At 31.7% G+C, this 21,963-nt stretch overlaps 2 protein-coding genes across 2 annotated transcripts; both read left to right on the forward strand.

Moving 5' to 3' along the window:
- The first annotated feature begins 682 nt into the window (after positions 1-682).
- Positions 683-3,207, forward strand: LOC147473555 (uncharacterized). The gene is given in 5 exon segments (XM_086587344.1): positions 683-1,428; positions 1,430-1,520; positions 1,523-1,617; positions 2,061-2,164; positions 2,489-3,207. Coding segments are annotated over 5 exon segments (1,560 nt in total). The 5' UTR covers positions 683-735; the 3' UTR covers positions 3,066-3,207.
- Positions 3,208-4,113: 906 nt separating this feature from the next.
- Positions 4,114-10,475, forward strand: LOC147473556 (putative protein arginine N-methyltransferase 6). The gene is given in 15 exon segments (XM_086587345.1): positions 4,114-4,434; positions 4,524-4,589; positions 4,674-4,742; positions 4,853-4,888; positions 5,344-5,409; positions 5,734-5,802; positions 6,913-6,990; positions 7,785-7,863; positions 8,521-8,615; positions 8,726-8,810; positions 9,049-9,210; positions 9,213-9,245; positions 9,248-9,258; positions 10,047-10,165; positions 10,285-10,475. Coding segments are annotated over 15 exon segments (1,191 nt in total). The 5' UTR covers positions 4,114-4,254; the 3' UTR covers positions 10,328-10,475.
- The last annotated feature ends 11,488 nt before the right edge of the window (positions 10,476-21,963 follow it).

Here is a 21,963-nt window from a genome sequence, read left to right on the forward strand (position 1 = left end):
ACTGTAGAATCCAACCCAATATTTAATAGCAAGTGTATCATACATATATGATATCACAGCAAAAACATGATTACCCTTTTGAATTGTATGTGTATCAGTATTTTCCATTGCAACTGCATGAAAAAAAAAAGTTCTTATTATGTCTGTATGAAATATGAGTGAATTAACAATTCAAAACAATTCCATTTCAACACAATATGCACTTATATGAAATATGAGTGAAATAACAATGCATTTTAAAATGAGAAAAGAGTTTGACTTTATTAATACCGGAGTATTGACAAATTTTTTTAACACTAATATTGTGGAAGAAATAAATTAGAAATAAAAATAAGGAATTTAAGTGAAGAATATAAATTTTGAAACTGTGAAGTAGTTTTTTTTTCCTATCAAAAACGGTTAAAGGGTAAATAGAGAAGACGGAAAAGCTTGAAAAAAAAGGTTTCATGGGTGGTCTCGAGTCGTATCCCCAATTTCGAAAACATTTTAAAAATAACGACTTTTAGAAATGAAAAAGTCTAAAATGATATTAAAACTCAAAAATAATATTTCCAGGTCTTTAAAAGTAATTTTATTTTTGAAGTAGCTCTGTAGCCCAATTTCTTGCTGTGACAACTGGGATGCTCTAGGCGGATCGTCCATGTATGTGAAGAAAGCCCAAACGAAGTAATAATAAGGCCTACTACATTCAGTCACATACTTAAATAATAAGGCTTTGCCGCTTTGGAAATCTCAATGGCAGCCATAGCCACTGGACACACATTGATCGTCCGAAGAAGAAGAAGTGAGTTTCATTCTTGCTGTAATATTTCAGTCATGGGCATTTCCAGGAGCTTAAGAAATGCTCCATTTCCCACTCTTGCACTCTGGAGTGCTTCTGAGATAGCAGAAGCTGTGAATGGCAAACTCATCAAATGGGGCCCTCCTGGAACTATCTGTACAGACACTAGATCTCTCCTCAAACCCAGCAACAATCATTCATCCCCTCTGGTAACCAATCAATGGTTTTTCGCAATTGTCGGCGAGAACTTTGATGGTCACGACTTCATCAGTCCTGAATTGTATGTGAAAGGGTGTGTGGGAGTGATTGGGAATAGGGTCTGTGACAACTGGGATAGGGGGTTTGTGAAATTGGAAGAGGAAGATGCTGACACTACGTTGATTGCCCTTGAGAAAATGGCTATGTACGCCCGCAATAGGTTTCATGGCAGTGCTGTAGTTGGAGTGACTGGTAGTGTCGGAAAGACAACGACTAGAACTATGATTGCACTTGGTCTACAAAGCCTTGGTGTGGTTCACCAGACTTGTGGGAATCAGAATAATCAAATTGGAGTTGCTTTGACCTTGATTGGGATTCCTCGTATTTCCCAAGTGTCTATTGTGGAAATGGGAATGAGAAGGAAAGGGGAGATATTGAAGCTGGCCAAGCATATGTCAACCGTCAGTTGTACTGATTTTGAATGTAGAACCATCTCATTTGGAGAATTTTGAATGTATAGAGGAGATTGCCAGTGCTAAAGGGAGATTCTCAGAGAACTAAAGCCTGGGGATATATGTGTTTTGAATGCTGATGATCCTCTAGTTATGAGCCTTCCTGTGCCACATGGAGTGAAGAAGGTTGTTTAGTGAGTCTCTATTATCTACCTTGCTATTAATTTTTGGTTTACTGAATGTCGTGATTATGTAACATTTATGATGTTGATTAGTTATTATCATTTATTACATTGGGCATTAGTTCATCCCACGCTAAATACTGTTGTTAGACCAAAAGTTTGAGCTCGAACTATTTATAATTGGTACAAGTCAAATGCTTCTTTACATAATGATTAGTTATTAACTTATTATAACTTATTACATTGGGCATTAGTTCATCCCATGCTATATATATACTGTTGTTAGACCAAAAGTTTGAGCTCGAACTATTTATAATTGGTACAAGTCAAATGCTTCTTTAGCCTTCATGCATTTGTATTGGACATAGTTTGTATTCTGCCTGTTTATATTAGAGACATAGTTTATATTCCGCCGTTTATATTAGAAATTTGACTATCTTGGTTTAGGTGCTCTTTGGACGAAGGATGGGATGTGACATACGCCTTGTTTCAGCTGAAAGCACAGATGAAGGTTGTGGAGTTCAAGTGGTTTTAGCAAGGAATGCAGAAATGTGGGTTTTTTTTTTGTTCTCATGTTGCTTCAATTTTGGAAGTTTTTTGTTTAAACATAATATCTACTGTGCAGTGAACCTGTCCTTCGTTTTGAACTTGCCTCTCAGTATAACAAAGCGTGAAATTAACTGTTAGTTCATGATTAGCTGCATGAATGAGGTAGATGGTATACCTACTAGTTGAAAAGAACTCCTTTTCAATTTACTTTTATTCAACATATAAATAGGGAGGACACTTTCTAGAATAACAAAATTGAGTTTAGTGTTGCAAGGCCCATTTGTCTGCACTGTACTAATATTTGTAAAGCTGGTGTGGATATTCAGGGTGGAATTTGTGATTCATAGTCCAGGTCTACATTTGGCCCTCAATGCCTGTGCAGCTGCTGCGGTTTCAGTTCTACTGGGAGTTTCTCTTCCCCAATTTGCTCTGTCCATATCAAGGTTTACTCCTGTTCACATGAGGTCTGAACTTGATGTCGCTGAAAATGGCATAAGGATTGTCAACGATGTTTACAATGCCAACCCCACCAGTGCAATGGCAGCTATAAGTTTATTAAAAGCGATTGACTGCAGAGGCAAACGAGTTGCCATTATTGGGGACATGTTGGAACTTGGCCCAATGGAGGTAATGGCTCATGAGACAGTGTTAAAGCTTTGTTGTGTCACCAGTATTGGTCTGGTTGCACTTGTCGGTAAGAATTTTCTTGCAGCAGCTGAGAGACTCAATCTGTATGGAACAACAAAGGTTATTTGCAAGCTTGATGCTGAAGCTCTGGCATTAGAAATTGCAAAACGTTTGAACTATGACGATGTTGTTTTGGTGAAGGGTAGTCGTGGACTGCAAATGGAGAAAGTTGTGGATGCAATTAAAGCCATCCCTCTGGGCACTTCAGTATGGTAACTATAAGGAGGACGAACAAAGAAGTCTTATTTGGGTCCCGTTTTCCTTTTAGCAAGAAAAAGGAAAAGAAACAGATGAAAAAAGCTAGATTTTTGCTGTCGTCGAGCAGAAGCAGGGAAAATATGAACTCTTCTCCACTGTGAGGCATCAGATGGGAAAGACAAGCTAAGTGATTGCCATTTGGATTCCTTCTTTTTCCAATTAAATCCTACTCATTTGGCAAGCAAAGGCACGATCAATTGTCTAACGAACAAAAGATGAGCTGCCAACAATTCAACTTGACTACTCGGCCTACTGAGGGAACATAGTAATGATTGTCTGCAACGGGGTTTCTGAGCCAGAATAGGTGCTGTTGAAGGCATTTGTGGTTGCAGAGTTAGAGAGAAGATTCTTAAAAGTGGAGTCTGCTCATTATGCAAGCAAACACATTGCCAAGTGTCTTGTCAACATAAGCTGCCACCGATGTGTCTTTTGTACTCCTCAGCGTACTGAGAAGCTCTTGCAACCTAATATTTGCTAGTCATCCTCACTCAGTTGACAAGGCTGGAGCCAGCATGCCGGTCTGCTAGAGCTATTTGTTCATGGAAATGTCAGTGACCAGATTTTTAAACGCAGGCAGCCTTGGATTTCTTAACAAATTGTTTATTAAAATAGGCGCCATGCCGGCATTAAGATTTTAATTTATAGTGGCATATATAAATTTTAGGGAAGACAATAGGTTGGACTTGTAAGTAAGATCCGAGTTGGTATAATAGGCAGTTGGATTTACCATTTGTATCAATATATTCCTAATGTAATATGCTGAATAATTTAATTGGATTGATCTGTAAATCCAGTACATAATGAAAATGCCTGATATGTTGATTTGTGTAGTAATGGAGTTGAATTTTTTTAGCAAACTGTGATTAATAAATTAACCCTTTTTTGGTTTCAAATTTATAAGGCAGTCCAAATTTGGTTTCTACTTTCTATACATACAAGTAGAGTGTAAAAGGCTGGCTGGGACGAGCTAAACAAAAATGCCAACATGAGCCCTATTCTGGTTGCAGGCAGAATCCCAGATGCCCGCTGGTTTTGACATACATACTAGACTTACTGTGGTCAGTTGACATATATATTTTGCCCAAACTAGAGAGTGAGAGAGAGAAGTTTCCAATTTTTTTGGTCGAAGCAGTTGACAGCAAAGAAGATGTGGGGGAGTTCAGATGGGCCGACTACTGGTAATGGACAACAACAACAACAACACTTGAAGCGATTTCGTGGAAAAGGGAATAATGGGTTGAACAGGGCTAGTAGTCGTTGTACGGAGTTCGACATGGCCTACTTTCAGTCTTATTCCCATGTCGGAATCCATGAGGAAATGATAAAGGTCCATCCTTTATTCTCTTATTATCAACCTAGTAGTAGAACGTTGTTATTATTAAAGACATATATTGATTGATTGATTGATTGCTGCAGGACACTACGCGGACTGAAACTTACAGGGCTGCTATCACCAAGTTCCAATCTTCTATTGCTGGCAAAGTAATACTCTTTTCTGCTTCTTCTTCTTTAACTCAATTCAGCAGCAAGCATGTTAATTAATTATTTATTATTATTTTTTGTCAGGTTGTAGTGGATGTTGGTTGTGGCACTGGCATTCTCTCTATTTTCTGTGCTCGTGCTGGTGCTAAGCGAGTAACCATCCTACTACTTGTTCTTTCTTTAAAACCACCATTCCATTTTCACCTAAACAATTGCTGTATCATAACTAACTCTCCATTTTGCTTTCCCAAACTTTCTGCCAGGTCTATGCAGTGGATGCTAGTCAGATTGCTATACAGGTTACTTTCTTCTCCTTGTTTACTAATATCCTTTTCTTTACTAATCCACCTGTCTCAATTAATCAATGCAAAACCATCTAATGGATTGTATTCAAACAGCTTTAGTTGTTAGAGAGTGAGCATCTTACTATATTAAATCTATCCTACTATCGTGTGTAGGCTTCTAGAGCATCTCCAACAATATCTCGTGTTACGTGAAGATTGTAGTCATCATCATAGCGTGTTTCCTTATCATATTCTAGTATATCCAATGTTGCCCAGTTTCCTTCCCTTCAATTTCACACACACACACACTGACACACACACACACACACACACATCTTTGTGCGTGTCTTTTGTTGCATTTGATAATTACATATATGTGATAGCTTATGTCATTACATGGCTGTAATTGATGTAGCCTAGGATTTTCATTTCCATTTTCCTTACATTGTTTTCTTTTGACTATTTACCAGGCAAAGGAAGTTGTGAAGGCAAATAACTTGTCTGACAAGATCATTGTTTTACTTGGACGAGTTGAGGTGAGTTCCAAAAGCTATAGAGAAAGAATCTTTGTCTAAACCACGATTCTGCTAACGGCTTTTTGCATTTGCTTGTTTTTTGTACCTATTTTCGGTATGAAGTTAAACGAAAATATTTGTGTATACATACCATTTAATTTAAGTTCTGTTAAGTATCCACTGCATCTCGGTTTTCCGGATTTCTTGATTTTTTCATATGAATGGTTTGTTATAATTTGTCATATGGACAGTGGATGGGCTACATGCCCGAGGCGATCGTGATATTCAACTTTATTTTCAATTTGGATGGACTGTTCATGTATTAAATGGTGCTGATCCCTGCAGGATGTAGAAATTGAGGAGGAGGTTGATGTTATAATTTCAGAATGGATGGGCTACATGCTCCTTTATGAGGTATTCAACATCTTTTGTGTTACGTTGATGATGAGAAAGATGTGAAATTTTTTATCTGAGAAATTGGTCAAGATCAAATATTTGAGAAACCTGAAAAGACTCTGTTGATGATGGAAAAGATGAATATTCCTGGTTCTGTTTCCTACAAACCTGATACCTGATTATAGGCTCGTCACTTTCTGTTTAGCATAAATAAAACCCTATTAATAATTAAAATGAATATATAGGGAATGTTTTGCATTAAACTTTAAAAGGCAAGTTAGGTTGACGACTTGACGGTGAGAAATATGGGAAGAGTCAAGACTGATTTTGCTTCCAATGTGACTGGGTTCTGAGTTCCTAATTGCATGCAGTAGCCAATGATTAGAGAGATCATTAGTTTTAAAGAGAGTGATAACTCCTAGATAGAAAGTCCTAGAGAGTAGCATACCATTGTAAGGTAGCCTTGAGTCCGTAAAAGCCTCTGATCTTTTAGAATACTACATAGGTTTAACAAATGCTTGATAAGAAAATAATCCAGAAGTAGGTTTGATTTCACTATAGAGTTTAGAATAAAAACTAGAATGAAGTCAAAAGGAAGTTTTGAGTACTGGTGAAACTTTTGGCAAAAAGCATATGTATAAACTATTTATGTGAAACTATGTCTCCTGGAAATACGCGAAGAAGAAGTTTTTTCTTTACCGAGATAAGTTCGGGATTTAAAGTCATTTTTTGCTAATGCTATTGTCACTTTGGAACATGAAAAGAGACCACATCACCTTGGAGGGTTTAATACTATCACAAGTGATAACAATTACCTATCTCAGCTTATTGTGCCTCAAAAAGCAATAGAAATAAAAAAATAACAATCAGTTGCTGTTAATATTCTAAATACCATCTTGTGTTGAGGATTTACTCTTAATTATTGCTTTTGAAATTGCTTTATGATAATTTCAGACCTTTAAAATTTTATGCTTAAAAAATCACAACTAAAAACTGTTTCGCTCAAACAAAAAATTTAGGAGACCCATGTGTAGTACTGTAGTAGGACTTAAAGGCTAGTTACTGACTATAGTTTCCAAAGTTGTAGCTAAGTTTAGATTTTCTCTCTCTTGTTGCATATCTATGTAGAGCATGCTGGGGAGTGTAATTACTGCGAGGGACCGCTGGCTCAAGCCTGGTGGACTTATTCTTCCCTCACATGCAACGGTAATACTTTTCTCCGAGAGTTCTACTTTACTCGTGCAACTAGTATTGTGGCCTTATGATGCAATCATTTGTGTACTTTATATCCGTTTGAAGTTTGCTACTTTTTATATAGAATCGGCAGATCACGTTTTTTTATTTTTTCTCTTTTTGGTATTCAAATAAAAATATTGCCATATATTAAAATTGTAGTGGTGCTGCATTGATACTAGGGTGCAAACGGATAGGTTCGGATTCGGATATGCCTGTATCTGAATCCGAATCTGAAAATTTATACCGATATCCGAATCCAAATCTGACGGATATTAAATTTTTTATCCGAATCTGATTTCGGATATCCGAATCGGATATCGGATAATATCCGATCCGAAAATTAATATTAATTAAAATTTTATTTGCTTTGAATAATTCATTTTACCACTATAAAAACTATTATAAATATATATATATATATATATTTGTCATTTATTATTATTATTTTGTTATTATAGTTTTATATTATTAGTTTATGATTTTATATAATAATAAATAAATAAATAAATTATATATAATAACGATTAATTTTTTAAATCGGATCGGATATTTTCGGATGCGGATATGGCAGTATCCGAATCCGATATCCGAAATTTTCGGATAATATCTGATTTTTCGAATACGAATTCGAATCGGATTCGAATATTTGGATATCCACTTGCACCCCTAATTGATACAATGAAAAATTCTTTTAGTTTACCGGTATGTTTATTAGTTATCAGATTGAAGTATGAATAGTTGATCTTAGTTTGTGTCCTTTGCAGTTATATATGGCTCCCATCACACATGCTGAAAGATACAGTGAAAGCATTGATTTCTGGCGCGATGTTTATGGGATTGATAGTGAGTACCCACTACTTGATGGATGCAATCTCCTGATAGTTTCAACTTTCAAGTGATAATTGGTTGGAGAGTAATCATTCTCAATTGCATAGGGTTCCACCTCTTAGGTCAATCCATCCAAACGGATGCTCCAAAGCATCTAGTACCGTGCAATTTTGACTAGTAATAAATGTCTTATGTATGTGTTAGGAAGAAGACATCATGATGGATACTGATTTCTTCATAAAACACCAGTAACTAAGGGATATTGGGGCAATCGATGTGCTTAAAGTGAGGGCTTGTCATGAAGACTTGCCAAAATTGGTTCTTTTGGTTGAATTTTGCGGAGTGTTGTAAGCATGGGAAGCACTTTATGTAATATAAATTGGGATGGTCTGGGTGGGGGTGAAATCTGTGATTAATATGATTTTGTGTTCATTTTAATGGAAAGGTTCAATATGCAAAGTTAGTCACGAATTTTATGGTCATTACTTAAGTATGGGTCAGCTAAGAAATGACATAACCTATATATACCATGTGAAGGACAAATTGATGCTTCTTTCTCAATAGACTCACAACAGTGATGAGTCGATAAATATCATGTGGTCAATCTGTGGTCGGGTTTGATTTAGGTTAGGAAAATAGTTTTGCTTGATGAAAAATTTCCATTTACTGCAGTGTCTGCCATGATGCCGCTGGCAAAACAATGTTCATTTGAGGAGCCGTGTGTGGAGACAATAACAGGGGAGAACGTTTTGACATGGCCCTTTGTGGTGAGTCTGCTTGCTCCACTTGAAGTGGGTTCATTTAATTTCTTGTTCTGTTAATATAGAATGCCTTCTAGCCGCCCTCAAACTTGATGTCCAATGAAATCGCTGAACAGGTAAAGCATGTGGACTGTTATACAATCACGACTCAGGAGCTTGAATCTGTTACAGCAAAATATAGATTTACTTCAATGATGCAAGGTGATTTTTTTTCTTTGTTCTTTGTTGAGGATTTCTATTTCAAAGATTCCTGGAGTTGGTACAAAACATTAATGCTAGGATCTTTGCCCCGCTAGAAAGAATAACGAGTATCAGGTTATTTACTTTGCCTCAATTAAAGCTTAAGAGGATTTTCACCTTTGGTTTAACAAAAAAAACCGTTGCCCCACAATCTGATATAGAGGTAAAAAAATATCTGATATGTTCTCTTTTGTTTCAGCCCCTTTTAATGGGTTTGCGTTCTGGTTTGATGTTGAGTTCAGTGGCCCCACAATTTCATGGATCGATAAACATACAGAATCTGCACCTACCAGTAATCCATCTTCTGATATAAATCCTCCAGGTTCTAGCCAGAGACAAAAGCGAGTAAAATCCAATGAAGCTTTGTTCTGTCCACTGCACCAGAGGAATCTCCAACGACTGGCAACAGGTATTTTCGCTGTAGTCTTTCTTATTTTCAGGTGTGCCACAACCCGATTCTGGTGCTTATTCTATAGCTTGATTTGGTGGAGTTATCCATTATATTGTTAGAATTAATGAAATACACAACCCAATAGAGCATCGATGTACGCATTTAAAGTGTTTTATATTCACCACATTCCTTGTATGTTGTATGATGAATAACAATGACCTTATAGTGTTTTTTTTTAATCAAGTGGAAATTTATTGATATAACGAAGTTTTTGCAAATAATTAGGACATGTGTGCAACAATGCGCTGCAAGTCCTTTCTATTTTTTTATTTTTTATTTTATTTTTTTTTCATTTAAATACAGCTTGTTACATCTAATGAAAAATCTTATGTCATAGAGTTTCTTATTAAAAGGCTAATTACAAGTGCTTTATTATTATCACTTTCTGCATATTAGTATAAAACTGTAAATATTTAGGATATTATCATATACAAGGACTGAGAAAAATAGGAAATCCTATAACGATAATGGTATTTGTAAGTTATGGTGTGGAACTGTCGATATGGAATTGTGGCTGCATTAATCATATGGAATCAAACTTCAATATGATTTTAAGCGACCCGTGAGATGGTTACAAACTAGTGCTGGTCTAGAAAAATGACCCCACTACTCATATTCACTGGTTTTGCTCTTATGGTGAACATGGTAGTGGTTTGCACGATGCTCCATAAACTTCTCTCCATATTTTAAATGCATGAAAAATTGTTTTAGCTGGCCTGTTTTGCACTCACCTACTTATTGTGCAGACTCTGCTCTACTTTTATGAGCCAATAGAGGTCAAACAAGATCAAGTCATTGAAGGTTCTGTTGTGCTGTCTCAGAGCAAGGAAAATGCACGGTTCTTGAATATTCACCTTGAATATGCGTTAGTTTATTCCTCTCTCCCCACATTATTTATTTTTAATTTTTAAATATGTTGGATCAGTGCTTATTTTCTTCCTAATATATACAGTTTCATATTGTCTCGTCTTGGGTTTGTCGCAGATCTGGAGGTCGGTCTTTTGTAAAAGAGGCAGTAATGCGGTGATCCAGCTTTAGAACGTTAAAGCCCATTCAGTTCAGGGCCCTCGTCGGAATAGATGCAGAATCCCTTATTGATTCGCTTGGCAAAGAGTTCAGAGGAAGACCTGTTGGGTTTGAGGGTCTGATGACACAGTTTGCTGCAGAGTTGCATATTGTGCTCGACTTACTTTTTGCCGCAGTGTTAGCTGAATTTTTCACATGTATTTTCTTTCTTCATCTCTTGACTCTTTGAGGACAAAAATCCTTCTGTTTGGGGTGGTACAGACACTGTAGTATTTGAATTAGGATTTGTTCAAAGAATCCAATGATGAAAATTGTCAGAAATCTCACATTAGTATTCGAATTAGGATTTGTTCTTAGAAACATAATATAATATGTACAACAATGTTGAATAAAAGCTAAGCTAACTGAATTATTCTCGCTAAAATACACGAGGAGGGTTTTGTATTCATAAAATCTGATGACAAATACGGATGAATGTATAGACATTCAACCACTAACAATATAAAATTATGAACACCACGTTACAGATTTTATCACAAGAGTTTGGAATAGCCATAAAAAGCTCATTTATCATCCACATTTCGCAACAATAAATTGTCTTACATTTTAAGTTTGTTCAGTTCATGGTCACGATATATACAAGGTATTATGTTGTATACAATTAAACCACATAAACAAGGTAACTATGCAGATGATATCAAACACAACAAATAATCTAGGTCTCGTTACATACTTACCATCGGAAAATAGATACTATAAACACCAAGTCAAGACGAAGTGAATGGTACATCAGTTGATTGGCGGGCAAAAAGGGAATTCTTCAAACATTCAAATGCACTCTTCATGCTTTGATTTGAAGAACAGGACTGATGGCCTATAGGAGAGGATAATGACTTAGTATAAAGAGATATTATTCTACATTTCTACTGGCACTAATAAGTAATTTTATCATCTCCAATTGATATTCCCTGAACCCTAGATCTGCTAATTAAGTTCTAAAAACACTGAAAGTGGCCAACCCTTAAGCTTGATATTAACATAAGCAATTAAAATTAGAAAACCCTAAATTAGCATCTAACATCAAAATAAGTAAAAATGAAAATGAATATGAGAGTGAAATCGAACTTGGTACTCGTGGCCCTAGCATGAGAGAGAGAGTATGTGAGTGAAAAAAACTAAATGCCTGTCCTCGATCTTCAGCCTGAGTGAGAGAGAGAGAGAGAGAGAGAGAGAGAGAGAGAGAGAGGCTCATGTTTATAAAGGAGATAAAGAAGGATAACAAAGCTAGAGAACGACTCGAGTCTTCTTCTTTGATCAATTTTTGGTAGTTGTTTCGCGGCTCCTCATTTTCACGAGGGTTTTCATTAAATCTTAACCGAATATCAAAAGCCAAGTCTAATCCAACGGTGGGCGAAACAATGGACACAACCGTGGCCAAAATGCAAAGTAAACACAAACTACACACACAATACCCGACGACCACTTAAAAACTTTGCCACGGCTGTGGGCCGTTGAACCCTGGCAACAACTAATGACCGTGGCTAAACCTAGGTTGTGCCTGTGGCCAATGCTCAATTTTCATGTAGTGGCTGGTTCTAACGAGTTTGTATTCAGGAGGATAGGATTTGCAGTTCAGAAAAGACTTGCGTCACAGCTTGTTGCACGCTTGTCCTAATTATTTGTAAAACTTGTTATCATTATAAATAAAATTTCCACTTAAAAACAACAACAAAACCAATATTTTCTTTTATTCGAAGAGAATATACAAAAAAAAAAAACATTTTCTTTTATTTGAAGAGTATATACTATAAATAAAAAAATAAAAAATAACAATAACAAGAACAATATTCTCTATTATTCGAAGAGTATATACTACAAAAAAAAAAAAAAAAAAAAAACAATATCATCATTTTTTTTGTTTTGTAGATTATCCACTAAAAAAAACCAAAAAAAAAAAAAAAACCCCTATAAAAATAAAACAAATAAAAAACACACAAAAACAAACCTAACTGAACTTATTCTGCTCAAATACAGTCGCGTGCACTATTCTAAAAGCTCCAAACAGCTTCCACTATTGAAGTTTGTGCTATCAATTCAGAATATACGTGTTGGTCTAACTACCTTGTGAAACATTCTTCCATATGTTCTACCTCATTACAAAGCCACGATCTTCATCTAGGAAATCTGAAGTTTAAAAACCCATCTTGAAAAAATTAACTTTTCACGTACATACCACGTAAGAGTGTTCATACAAAAGCACATGTCTCATTTTATGTTCTATCTCTTTCTTATTGTGTGATATTTGCTTGTTTTCATTGATTGGTGTGATATTTTCAACTTTCTTTTGACATGTTACATATTGTGCTTTCGACACACTTTTTTGCCACGATTGTTAGCAAAATTTTTTCTCAAGCTTCAGGTTGGTTTTTCTTTCTTCATCTCTTGACATTTTGAGGAGAAAACATCCATTCTTTGGCTTGGTGTAAGAACCCCAAGCAAAATTTATAAAAGTTTTTAGGTTGTATAGAGCTTCTTTATGAATAAGTGTACTTAGTGACAAAGTCTTGTTTCTTTTTTTTATGATGAAAATTGTCTAGAATTCTCACACTAGTATTCAATTAGGATTTGTTCTTAGAATCTTAATATAATATGTAAGCAATAGTTTTTACATCTTTTCAAGAACATTCATGCATGGAGTATCATTGTTAGCATAATTTATAAATTTTCTAGGTTTCAAAAAAAACTTGATCATGTTAGGGATATTTTATGTGATGCATTTTGGAGGGATGGAGTACAAGTGAAGAAGGAGGCTCCCGTGAATTTTTTCATTGATTCAATGAGTGAAGATCAACATTTCGCCCCAGATGTATTGGTTTACAGTTGGTTTGAGGGGAGGCACGTGTGTTAATGTAACTTGAGCCTCTCCGAAGTTTGGTAGGGCTTGAGAATGGAGTCTTTGAAGTGGGAGAACCAGCTAATAGAGCAACAACAGGAAGATTGGGAAACACAAGGAGGCTTTGTAGAGCTAACCAACATTGTTTCATTCCGTTCGGTTTCGACACTTTTTGGTTTCTTGGCAAAAAACAATCTGTTAAGCTCCTTAAGTGATTGCAGAAAATTATGGACAACAACCTAATGACAAATTTGGTTCTAAACGAAGTTTGTATTTAGGAGGATAAGATTTGCCAAATTCGTAGAAAAGGACTTGGGCCACGTTTTGCTTGTTTGCTTGTCCTAATTATTTGTAAAACTGTTATCACACAATAAAAAGAGAAAGCACATAAAATGAGACATGACTTTTTGTATGAACACTCTTACGTGGTATATGCGTGGAAAAGTTTATTTTTTCAAGATGGGGTTTTTAACAGATTTTCCTAGATGAAGATCGCGGGCTTTGTAATGATGTAGAACATATGGAAAAATGTTTCAGGTAGGTACCAAGACCAACATGATATTTATATTTTGAATTGATGATGGAAACTTGAATAGTGGAAGTTGTTTTTTGAGTAGTGTAGCTTGATTGTATTTGAGCGTAATAAGTTAGTTAGCTTTTTTTTTGTTTTTTTTTTTTTTTTTTTTTTTTTTTTTTTTTTTTTTTTTTTTTTTTTTTTTGTAGTGGATAATAAAAAAAAAAAAAAATTTTTTTTTTTTTTTTTTTTTTTTTTTTTTTTTGTAGTATATTTTTTTTTTATATATAAATAAAAAAGAAAATGTTGTTGTTATTGTTATTATTTTTTTTATTTATAGTATATACTCTCCAAATAAAAGAAAATTTTTTTTTTTTATATATTCTCTTGAATAAAAGAAAATGTTGGTTTTGTTGTTGTTTTTAAGTGGAAATTTTATTTATAATGATAACAAATTTTACAAATAATTAAGACAAGCGTACAACAAGCTGTGACACAAGTCCTTTCTGAACTCCAAATCCTATCCTCCTAAATACAAACTCGTTAGAACCAACTGTCATTAGGTTGTAGTCCATATTTTTCGCAATCACTAAAGCAAAATTTTAACAGATTGTTTGTTTAAGAAAAAAATGTGTCGAACCGAAACGGAATGAAATGAAACAATTTGGTTAACTCTACAAGCCTCAAGTTATCACACAATAAGAAAGAGAAAGCACATAAAATGAGACATGACTTTTTTGTATGAACACTCTTTACGTATGGTATGCGTGAAAAAGTTAATTTTTTCAAGATGGGGTTTTTAACTTCAGATTTCCTAGATGAAGATCGGGCTTTTGTAATGATGTAGAACATATGGAAAAATGTTTGAAGGTAGTTAGACCAACACGTATATATTCGAATTGATGGAATAAAAACTTCAATAGTGGGAAGTGTTAAGAGCTTTTAGAGAGTAGTGTTTTGATTTTATTTGAGAATAAAGAGCGTTAAGTTTGTTTTTTGTTTTTTTTTTTTTTTTTTTTTTTTATTTGTTTTTTTTTTTTTTTTTTTTTTTGTTTTTGTAGTGGATAATCCCAAAAAAAAAAAATGATTTTTTTTTTTTTTTTTTTTTTTTTTTTTTTTTTTTTTTTTTTAGTATATACTACTTAATAAAAAGAAAATGTTGTTGTCGTTATTGATATTTTTTTTTTATTTATAGTATATACTCTCCAAATAAAAGAAAAATTTTTTTTGTATATTCTCTTGATAAAAAAAGAAAATGTTGGTTTTGTTGTTGTTTTTAAGTGGAAATTTTATTTATAATGATAACAAATTTTACAAATAATTAAGACAAGCGCACAACAAGTTTGTGACACAAGTCCTTTCTCGAACTCCAAATCCTATCCTCCCTAAATACAAACTCGTTAGAACCAATTGTCATTAGGTTGTAGTCCATAATTTTCTGCAATCACTAACTAAAGCCTTTTAACAGATTGTTGTGCCAAAAAAAACAACAATTGTTAAACCGAAACGGAATGAAACAATCTTTGGTTAACTCTACAAGCCTCCTCAAGTTATCACACAAAAGAAAGAGAAAGCACATAAAATGAGACATGACTTTTTTGTATGAACACTCTTACGTGGGTATGCGTGAAAAGTTAAATTTTTTTCAAGATGGGGTTTTTAACTTCAGATTTCCTAGATGAAGATCGGGGCTTTGTAATGATGTTGAACATATGGAAAAATGTGTCAGAAGGTAGTTAGACCAACACGTATATTCTGAATTGATGGCGCAAACTTCAATAGTGGAAGCTGTTAAGAGCTTCTAGAGTAGTAGTTTATTTGATTGTTTTTGAGCGTAAAGTAAGTTAGCTTTGTTTTTTTTTTTTTTTTTTTTTTTTTTTTTTTATTTTTTTTTTTTTTTTTTTTTTTTTTTTTTTTTTTTTTTTTTTTTTAGTGGATAATCCAAAAAAAAAAAAAATAAAATTATTTTTTTTTTTTTTTTTTTTTTTTTTTTTTTTTTTTTTTTTAGTTTATCTCTACTAATAAAAAAAAAAAAATGTTGTTGTCGTTATTGATTTTTTTTTTTATTTATAGTATATACTCTCCAAAAAAAAGAAAATGTTTTTTTTTATATTCTCTTGAATAAAAGAAAAATGTTGGTTTTGTTGTTGTTTTTAAGTGGAAATTTTATTTATAATGATAACAAATTTTACAAATAATTAAGACAAGCGCATAAACAAAGTTTGACACAAGTCTTTTTCGAACTCCAAATCCTATCCTCCTAAATACAAACTCGTTAGAACCAACGTCATTAGGTTGTAGTCCATAATTTTTTGCAATCACTAAAAAGCTTTAACAGATTGTTGTGCCAAGAAAACAACAAAGGTCAAAAACCGAACGGAATGAAACAATGTTGGTTAACTCTACAAGCCTCCCTCAAGTTATCACACACAATAAGAAAGAGAAAGCACAAAAAATGAGACATGACTTTTTTGTATGAACACTCTTTACGTGGTATGTGCGTGAAAAGTTAATTTTTTCAAGATGGGGTTTTTAACTTCAGATTTCCTAGATGAAGATCGTGGTTTTGTAATGATGTAGAACATATGGAAAAATGTTTTTGAGGAAGGTAGTTAGACCAAACATATATATTCTGAATTGATGAAATAAAACTTCAATAGTGGAAGTTTGTTAAGAGCTTCTAGAGTAGTGCACGCCGTATTTGTATTTGAGCGAGAATAAGTTAAGTTAGCTTTGTTTTTTGTTTTTATTTGTTTTATTTTTTTATTTTTTTTTTTTTTTTTTTTTTTTTTTTTTTTTTTTTTTTTTTGTAGTGGATAATCCCACGGTAAAAAAAAAAAAAAAAAATTTTTTTTTTTTTTTTTTTTTTTTTTTTTTTTTTTTTTTTTTTTTGTAGTATATATACTCTAAATAAAAAAAATGTTGTTGTTGTTATTGATTTTTTTTTATTTATAGTATATACTCTCCAAATAAAAAAAAAATTTTTTTTTTGTATATTCTCTTGAATAAAAGAAAATGTTGTTTTTTGTTGTTTTTTAAGTGGAAATTTTATTTATAATGATAACAAAAAACAAATAATTAAGACAAGCCGCACAAACAAGCCGCGTGACACAAGTCCTTTCTCGAACTCCAAATCCTATCCTCCGAATACAAACTCGTTAGAACCAATTGTCATTAGGTTGTAGTCCATAATTTTTTGCAATCACTAAAAAATTTTTTAGATGATTGTGCCAAGAAAACAACAGTGTCGAAACTGAACGGAATGAAACAATGTTGGTTAACTCTACAAGCCTCCTCAAGTTATCACACAATAAGAAAGAGAAAGCACATAAAATGAGACATGACTTTTGTATGAACACTCTTACGTGGTATGTGCGTGAAAAGTTAATTTTTTCAAGATGGGGTTTTTAACTTCAGATTTCCTAGATGAAGATCGTGGCTTTGTAATGATGTAGAACATATGGAAAAATGTTTCAGAAGGTAGTTAGACCAACACGTATATTCTGAATTGATGGCGTAAACTTCAATAGTGGAAGCTGTTAAGAGCTTCTAGAGTAGTGCACGCTGATCAGATTATTTGAGAATAATAAGTTCGTTTTAGTTTTGTTTTTTAGTTTTTTTTTTTTTTTTTTTTTTTTTTTTTTTTTTTTTTTTTTTTTTTTTTTTTTTAGTGGATAATCCAAAAAAAAAAAAAAAAATTATGATTTTTTTTTTTTTTTTTTTTTTTTTTTTTTTTTTTTTTTTTTTGTAGTATATACTCTTTAATAAAAGAAAAAATGTTGTTAAAGTTATTGATTTTTTTTATTTATAGTATATACTCTCCAAAAAAAAAAAAATTTTTTTTTTTATATTCTCTTGAAAAAAAAAAAATGTTGGTTTTGTTGTTGTTTTTAAGTGGAAATTTTATTTTTATTTATAATGATAACAAATTTTATAAAAATAATTAAGACAAGCGCACAACAAGTTTGTGACACAAGTCCTTTCTCGAACTCCAAATCCTATCCTCCCTAAATACAAACTCGTTAGAACCAATTGTCATTAGGTTGTAGTCCATAATTTTTCGCAATCACTAAGCTAAAATTTTAACAGATTGTTGTTAAGAAAAGAAAAACAACAAAGTGTTAAACCGAACGGAATGAAACAATCTTTGGTTAACTCTACAAGCCTCCTCAAGTTATCACACAATAAGAAAGAAGAAAGCACATAAAATGAGACATGACTTTTTGTATGAACACTTTACGTGGTATGTGCGTGAAAAGTTAATTTTTTCAAGATGGGGTTTTTTAACTTCAGATTTCCTAGATGAAGATCGGGCTTTGTAATGATGTAGAACATATGGAAAAATGTTTGAAGGTAGTTAGACCAACACGTATATTCTGAATTGATGAAAAACTTCAATAGGGAAGTGTTAAGAGCTTCTAGAGTAGTGCACGCGATTTGATCAGATTTGATAAGTTAATAAGTAAGTTAGTTTTGTTTTGTTTTAGTTTTTATTTTTTTTTTTAGTTTTTTTTTTTTTTTTTTTTTTTTTTTTTTTTTTTTTTTTTTTTTTTTTTTTTAGTGGATAATTTTAAAAAAAAAAAAGAAAATTTTGATTTTTTTTTTTTTTTTTTTTTTTTTTTTTTTTTTTTTTTTTTGTTTTTTAGTATATAACTTAATAAAAAAAATGTTGTTGTTTTTTATTGATATTTTTTTTTTATTTATATATATCTCCAAATAAAAGAAAAATTTTTTTTTTGTATATTTCTTCTTAAAAAAAAGAAAATGTTGGTTTTTTTTGTTGTTTTTAAGTGGAAATTTTATTTATAATGATAACAAATTTTACAAATAATTAAGACAAAAGTACAACAAACAAGTCGTGACACAAGTCCTTTTTCGAACTCCAAATCCTATCCTCCTAAATACAAACTCGTTAGAACCAAATTTGTCATTAGGTTGTAGTCCATAATTTTCTGCAATCACTAAAGCAAAATTTTAACAGATTGTTGTGCCAAGAAAAAAAAAAGGTTAAAAACCCGAACGGAATGAAACAATCTTTGGTTAACTCTACAAGCCTCCTCAAGTTATCACACAATAAGAAAGAGAAAGCACATAAAATGAGACATGACTTTTTTGTATGAACACTTACTTACGTGGTATGTGCGTGAAAAGTTAATTTTTTCAAGATGGGGTTTTTAACTTCAGATTTCCTAGATGAAGATCGTGGCTTTGTAATGATGTAGAACATATGGAAAAATGTTTCAGAAGGTAGTTACACCAACACGTATATTCTGAATTGATGGCGCAAACTTCAATAGTGGAAGCTGTTAAGAGCTTCTAGAGTAGTGCACGCCGATCAGATTTGAGAAGTAATAAGTTTTTAGCTTAGTTTTTTTTTTGTTTTTTTTTTTTTTTTTTTTTTTTTTTTTTTTTTTTTTTTTTTTTTTTTTTTTTTTTTGGATCCACGAAAAAATAAAATTTTTTTTTTTTTTTTTTTTTTTTTTTTTTTTTTTTTTTTTTTTTTTAGTATATAATAAAAAAATAAAAGAAAATGTTGTTGTTATTATTGATATTTTTTTATTTATAGTATATATCTCCAAATAAAAGTTTTTTTTTTTTTTTGTATATTCTCTTGAAAAAAGAAAAAAATGTTGGTTTTGTTGTTGTTTTTTAAATTTGGAAATTTTATTTATAATGATAACAAATTTTACAAATAATTAAGACAAGCCGCAAAACAAGCCGTGACACAAGTCCTTTTCTGAACTCCAAATCCTATCCTCCTAAATACAAACTCGTTAGAACCAACTGTCATTAGGTTGTAGTCCATAATTTTTTCAATCAATCACTAAAGCAAATTTTAACAGATTGTTGTGCCAAGAAAAAAAAAAGTGTCGAAACCGAACGGAATGAAACAATGTTGGTTAACTCTACAAAGCCTCCTCAAGTTATCACACAATAAGAAAGAGAAAGCACACAAAAAATGAGACATGACTTTTGTATGAACACTTTACGGTGGGTATGCGTGAAAAGTTAATTTTTTCAAGAGATGGGGTTTTTAACTTCAGATTTCCTAGATGAAGAGATCGGGCTTTGTAATGATGTAGAACATATGGAAAAATGGAAAAATGTTTTCGGAAGGTAGTTAGACCAAACATATATATTTCTGGAATTGATGGCTAAACTTCAAATAGTGGAAGTTGTTAAGAGCTTAGAGTAGTGCAGTGATTTTGATTTGAGAATAGTATTTGGTTTTTTTTTGTTTTGTTAGTTTTTTTTTTTTTTTTTGTTTTTTGTTTTTTTTTTTTTTTTTTTTTTTTTTTTTTTTTTTTTTTTTTTTTTTTTTTTTTTTTTTTAAAAAAAAAAAATAAATAATTTTTTTTTTTTTTTTTTTTTTTTTTTTTTTTTTTTTTTTTTTTTTTTTTTGTTTATATTTTTCTATATTTAATAAATAAAAAAAATGTTGTTGTCGTTATTGATTTTTTTTTTTATTTATATATATCTCTTCCAATAAAAAAAAAAATTTTTTTTTTTTATATATTCTCTTCAAAAAAAAAGAAAATGTTGGTTTTGTTGTTGTTTTTAAGAAATTGGAAATTTTATTTATAATGATAAAAATTTTACAAATAATTAAGACAAGCGCAACAACAAGCGTGACACAAGTCCTTTCTCGAACTCCAAATCCTATCCTCCCCAAAATACAAACTCGTTAGAACCAACTTGTCATTAGGTTGTAGTCCATAATTTTTCTCGCAATCACTAAAATTTTTAACAGATTGTTGTGCCAAAAAAAAACAACAAAGTGTCGAAAACCGACGGAATGAAACAATGTTGGTTAACTCTACAAGCCTCCTCAAGTTTATCACACAATAAGAAAGAGAAAGCACATAAAATGAGACATGACTTTTGTATGAACACTCTTTACGTGGTATGTGCGTGAAAAGTTAATTTTTTCAAGATGGGGTTTTTAACTTCAGATTTCCTAGATAGATGAAGATCGTGGCTTTGTAATGATGTAGAAACATAAAAAAAATGAAGGTAGAAGGTAGTTAGACCAACACGATATTTTGAATTGATGGCACTTAAAAAACTTCAATAGTGGAAGTTAAGTAAGAGCTTCTAGAGTAGTGCACGCCGATCAGATTTGAGAGTAGAATAAGTTCAGTTAGCTTTTGTTTTTTGTTTTTTTTTTTTTTTTTTTTTTTTTTTTTTTTTTTTTTTGGTTTTGTAGTGGATAATCCACTAAAAAAAAAAAAAATGATGATGAAAAAAAAAAAAAATTTTTTTTTTTTTTTTTTTTTTTTTTTTTTAGTATATTTTTTGTAGTATATTTTTTTTTTTTTAATAAAAGAAAAATGTTGTTGTTTTATTGATTTTTTTTTTTATTTATAGTATATAAAAAATAAAAGAAAATTTTTTTTTTTTGTATATTCTCTTGAAAAAAAGAAAATGTTGGTTTTGTTGTTTTTTTTAAGTGGAAATTTTATTTATAATGATAACAAATTTTACAAATAATTAAGACAAAAGCAACAACAAGTCGTGGACACAAGTCCTTTTCTGAACTCCAAATCCTATCCTCCTAAATACAAACTCGTTAGAACCAAATTGTCATTAGGTTGTAGTCCATAATTTTTCGCAATCACTAAAAAGCTTTTAACAGATTGTTGTGAAGAAAAAAACAAAAGGTGAAACCGAACGGAATGAAAACAATGTTTGGTTAACTCTACAAGCCTCCTCAAGTTATCACACAATAAGAAAGAGAAAGCACATAAAATGAGACATGACTTTTTTGTATGAACACTTACTTATGGTGGTATGTGTGAAAAGTTATTTTTTTTTCAAGATGGGGTTTTTAACTTCAGATTTAGAGATGAAGATGAAGATCGTGGCTTTGTAATGATGAAGAACATAAAAAAAAATGTTTAAAGAAGGTAGTTAGACCAACATATATATTTGAATGATGATGGAACAAACTTCAAATAGTGGAAGTTTGTTAAGAGCTTCTAGAGTAGTGCACGAGTAGATTTGGAGAATAATAAGTTTGTTTTAGTTTGTTTTTTTTTTTTTTTATTTTTTTTTTTTTTTTTTTTTTTTTTTTTGTTTTTTTTTTTTTTTTTTTTTTTTTTTTTTTTTTTTTTTTATGGATAAAAAAAAAAAAAAAAAAATTTTTTTTTTTTTTTTTTTAGTGATATTTTTTTTTTTTTTTTTTTTTTTTTTTTTTATATATATATTTATTTTAAAAAAAAAAAAAATG

This window comes from Coptis chinensis, unplaced genomic scaffold, assembly GCF_015680905.1.
Source record: "Coptis chinensis isolate HL-2020 unplaced genomic scaffold, ASM1568090v1 utg2340_pilon_pilon, whole genome shotgun sequence".
NCBI classification, from domain to species: Eukaryota; Viridiplantae; Streptophyta; class Magnoliopsida; order Ranunculales; family Ranunculaceae; genus Coptis; species Coptis chinensis.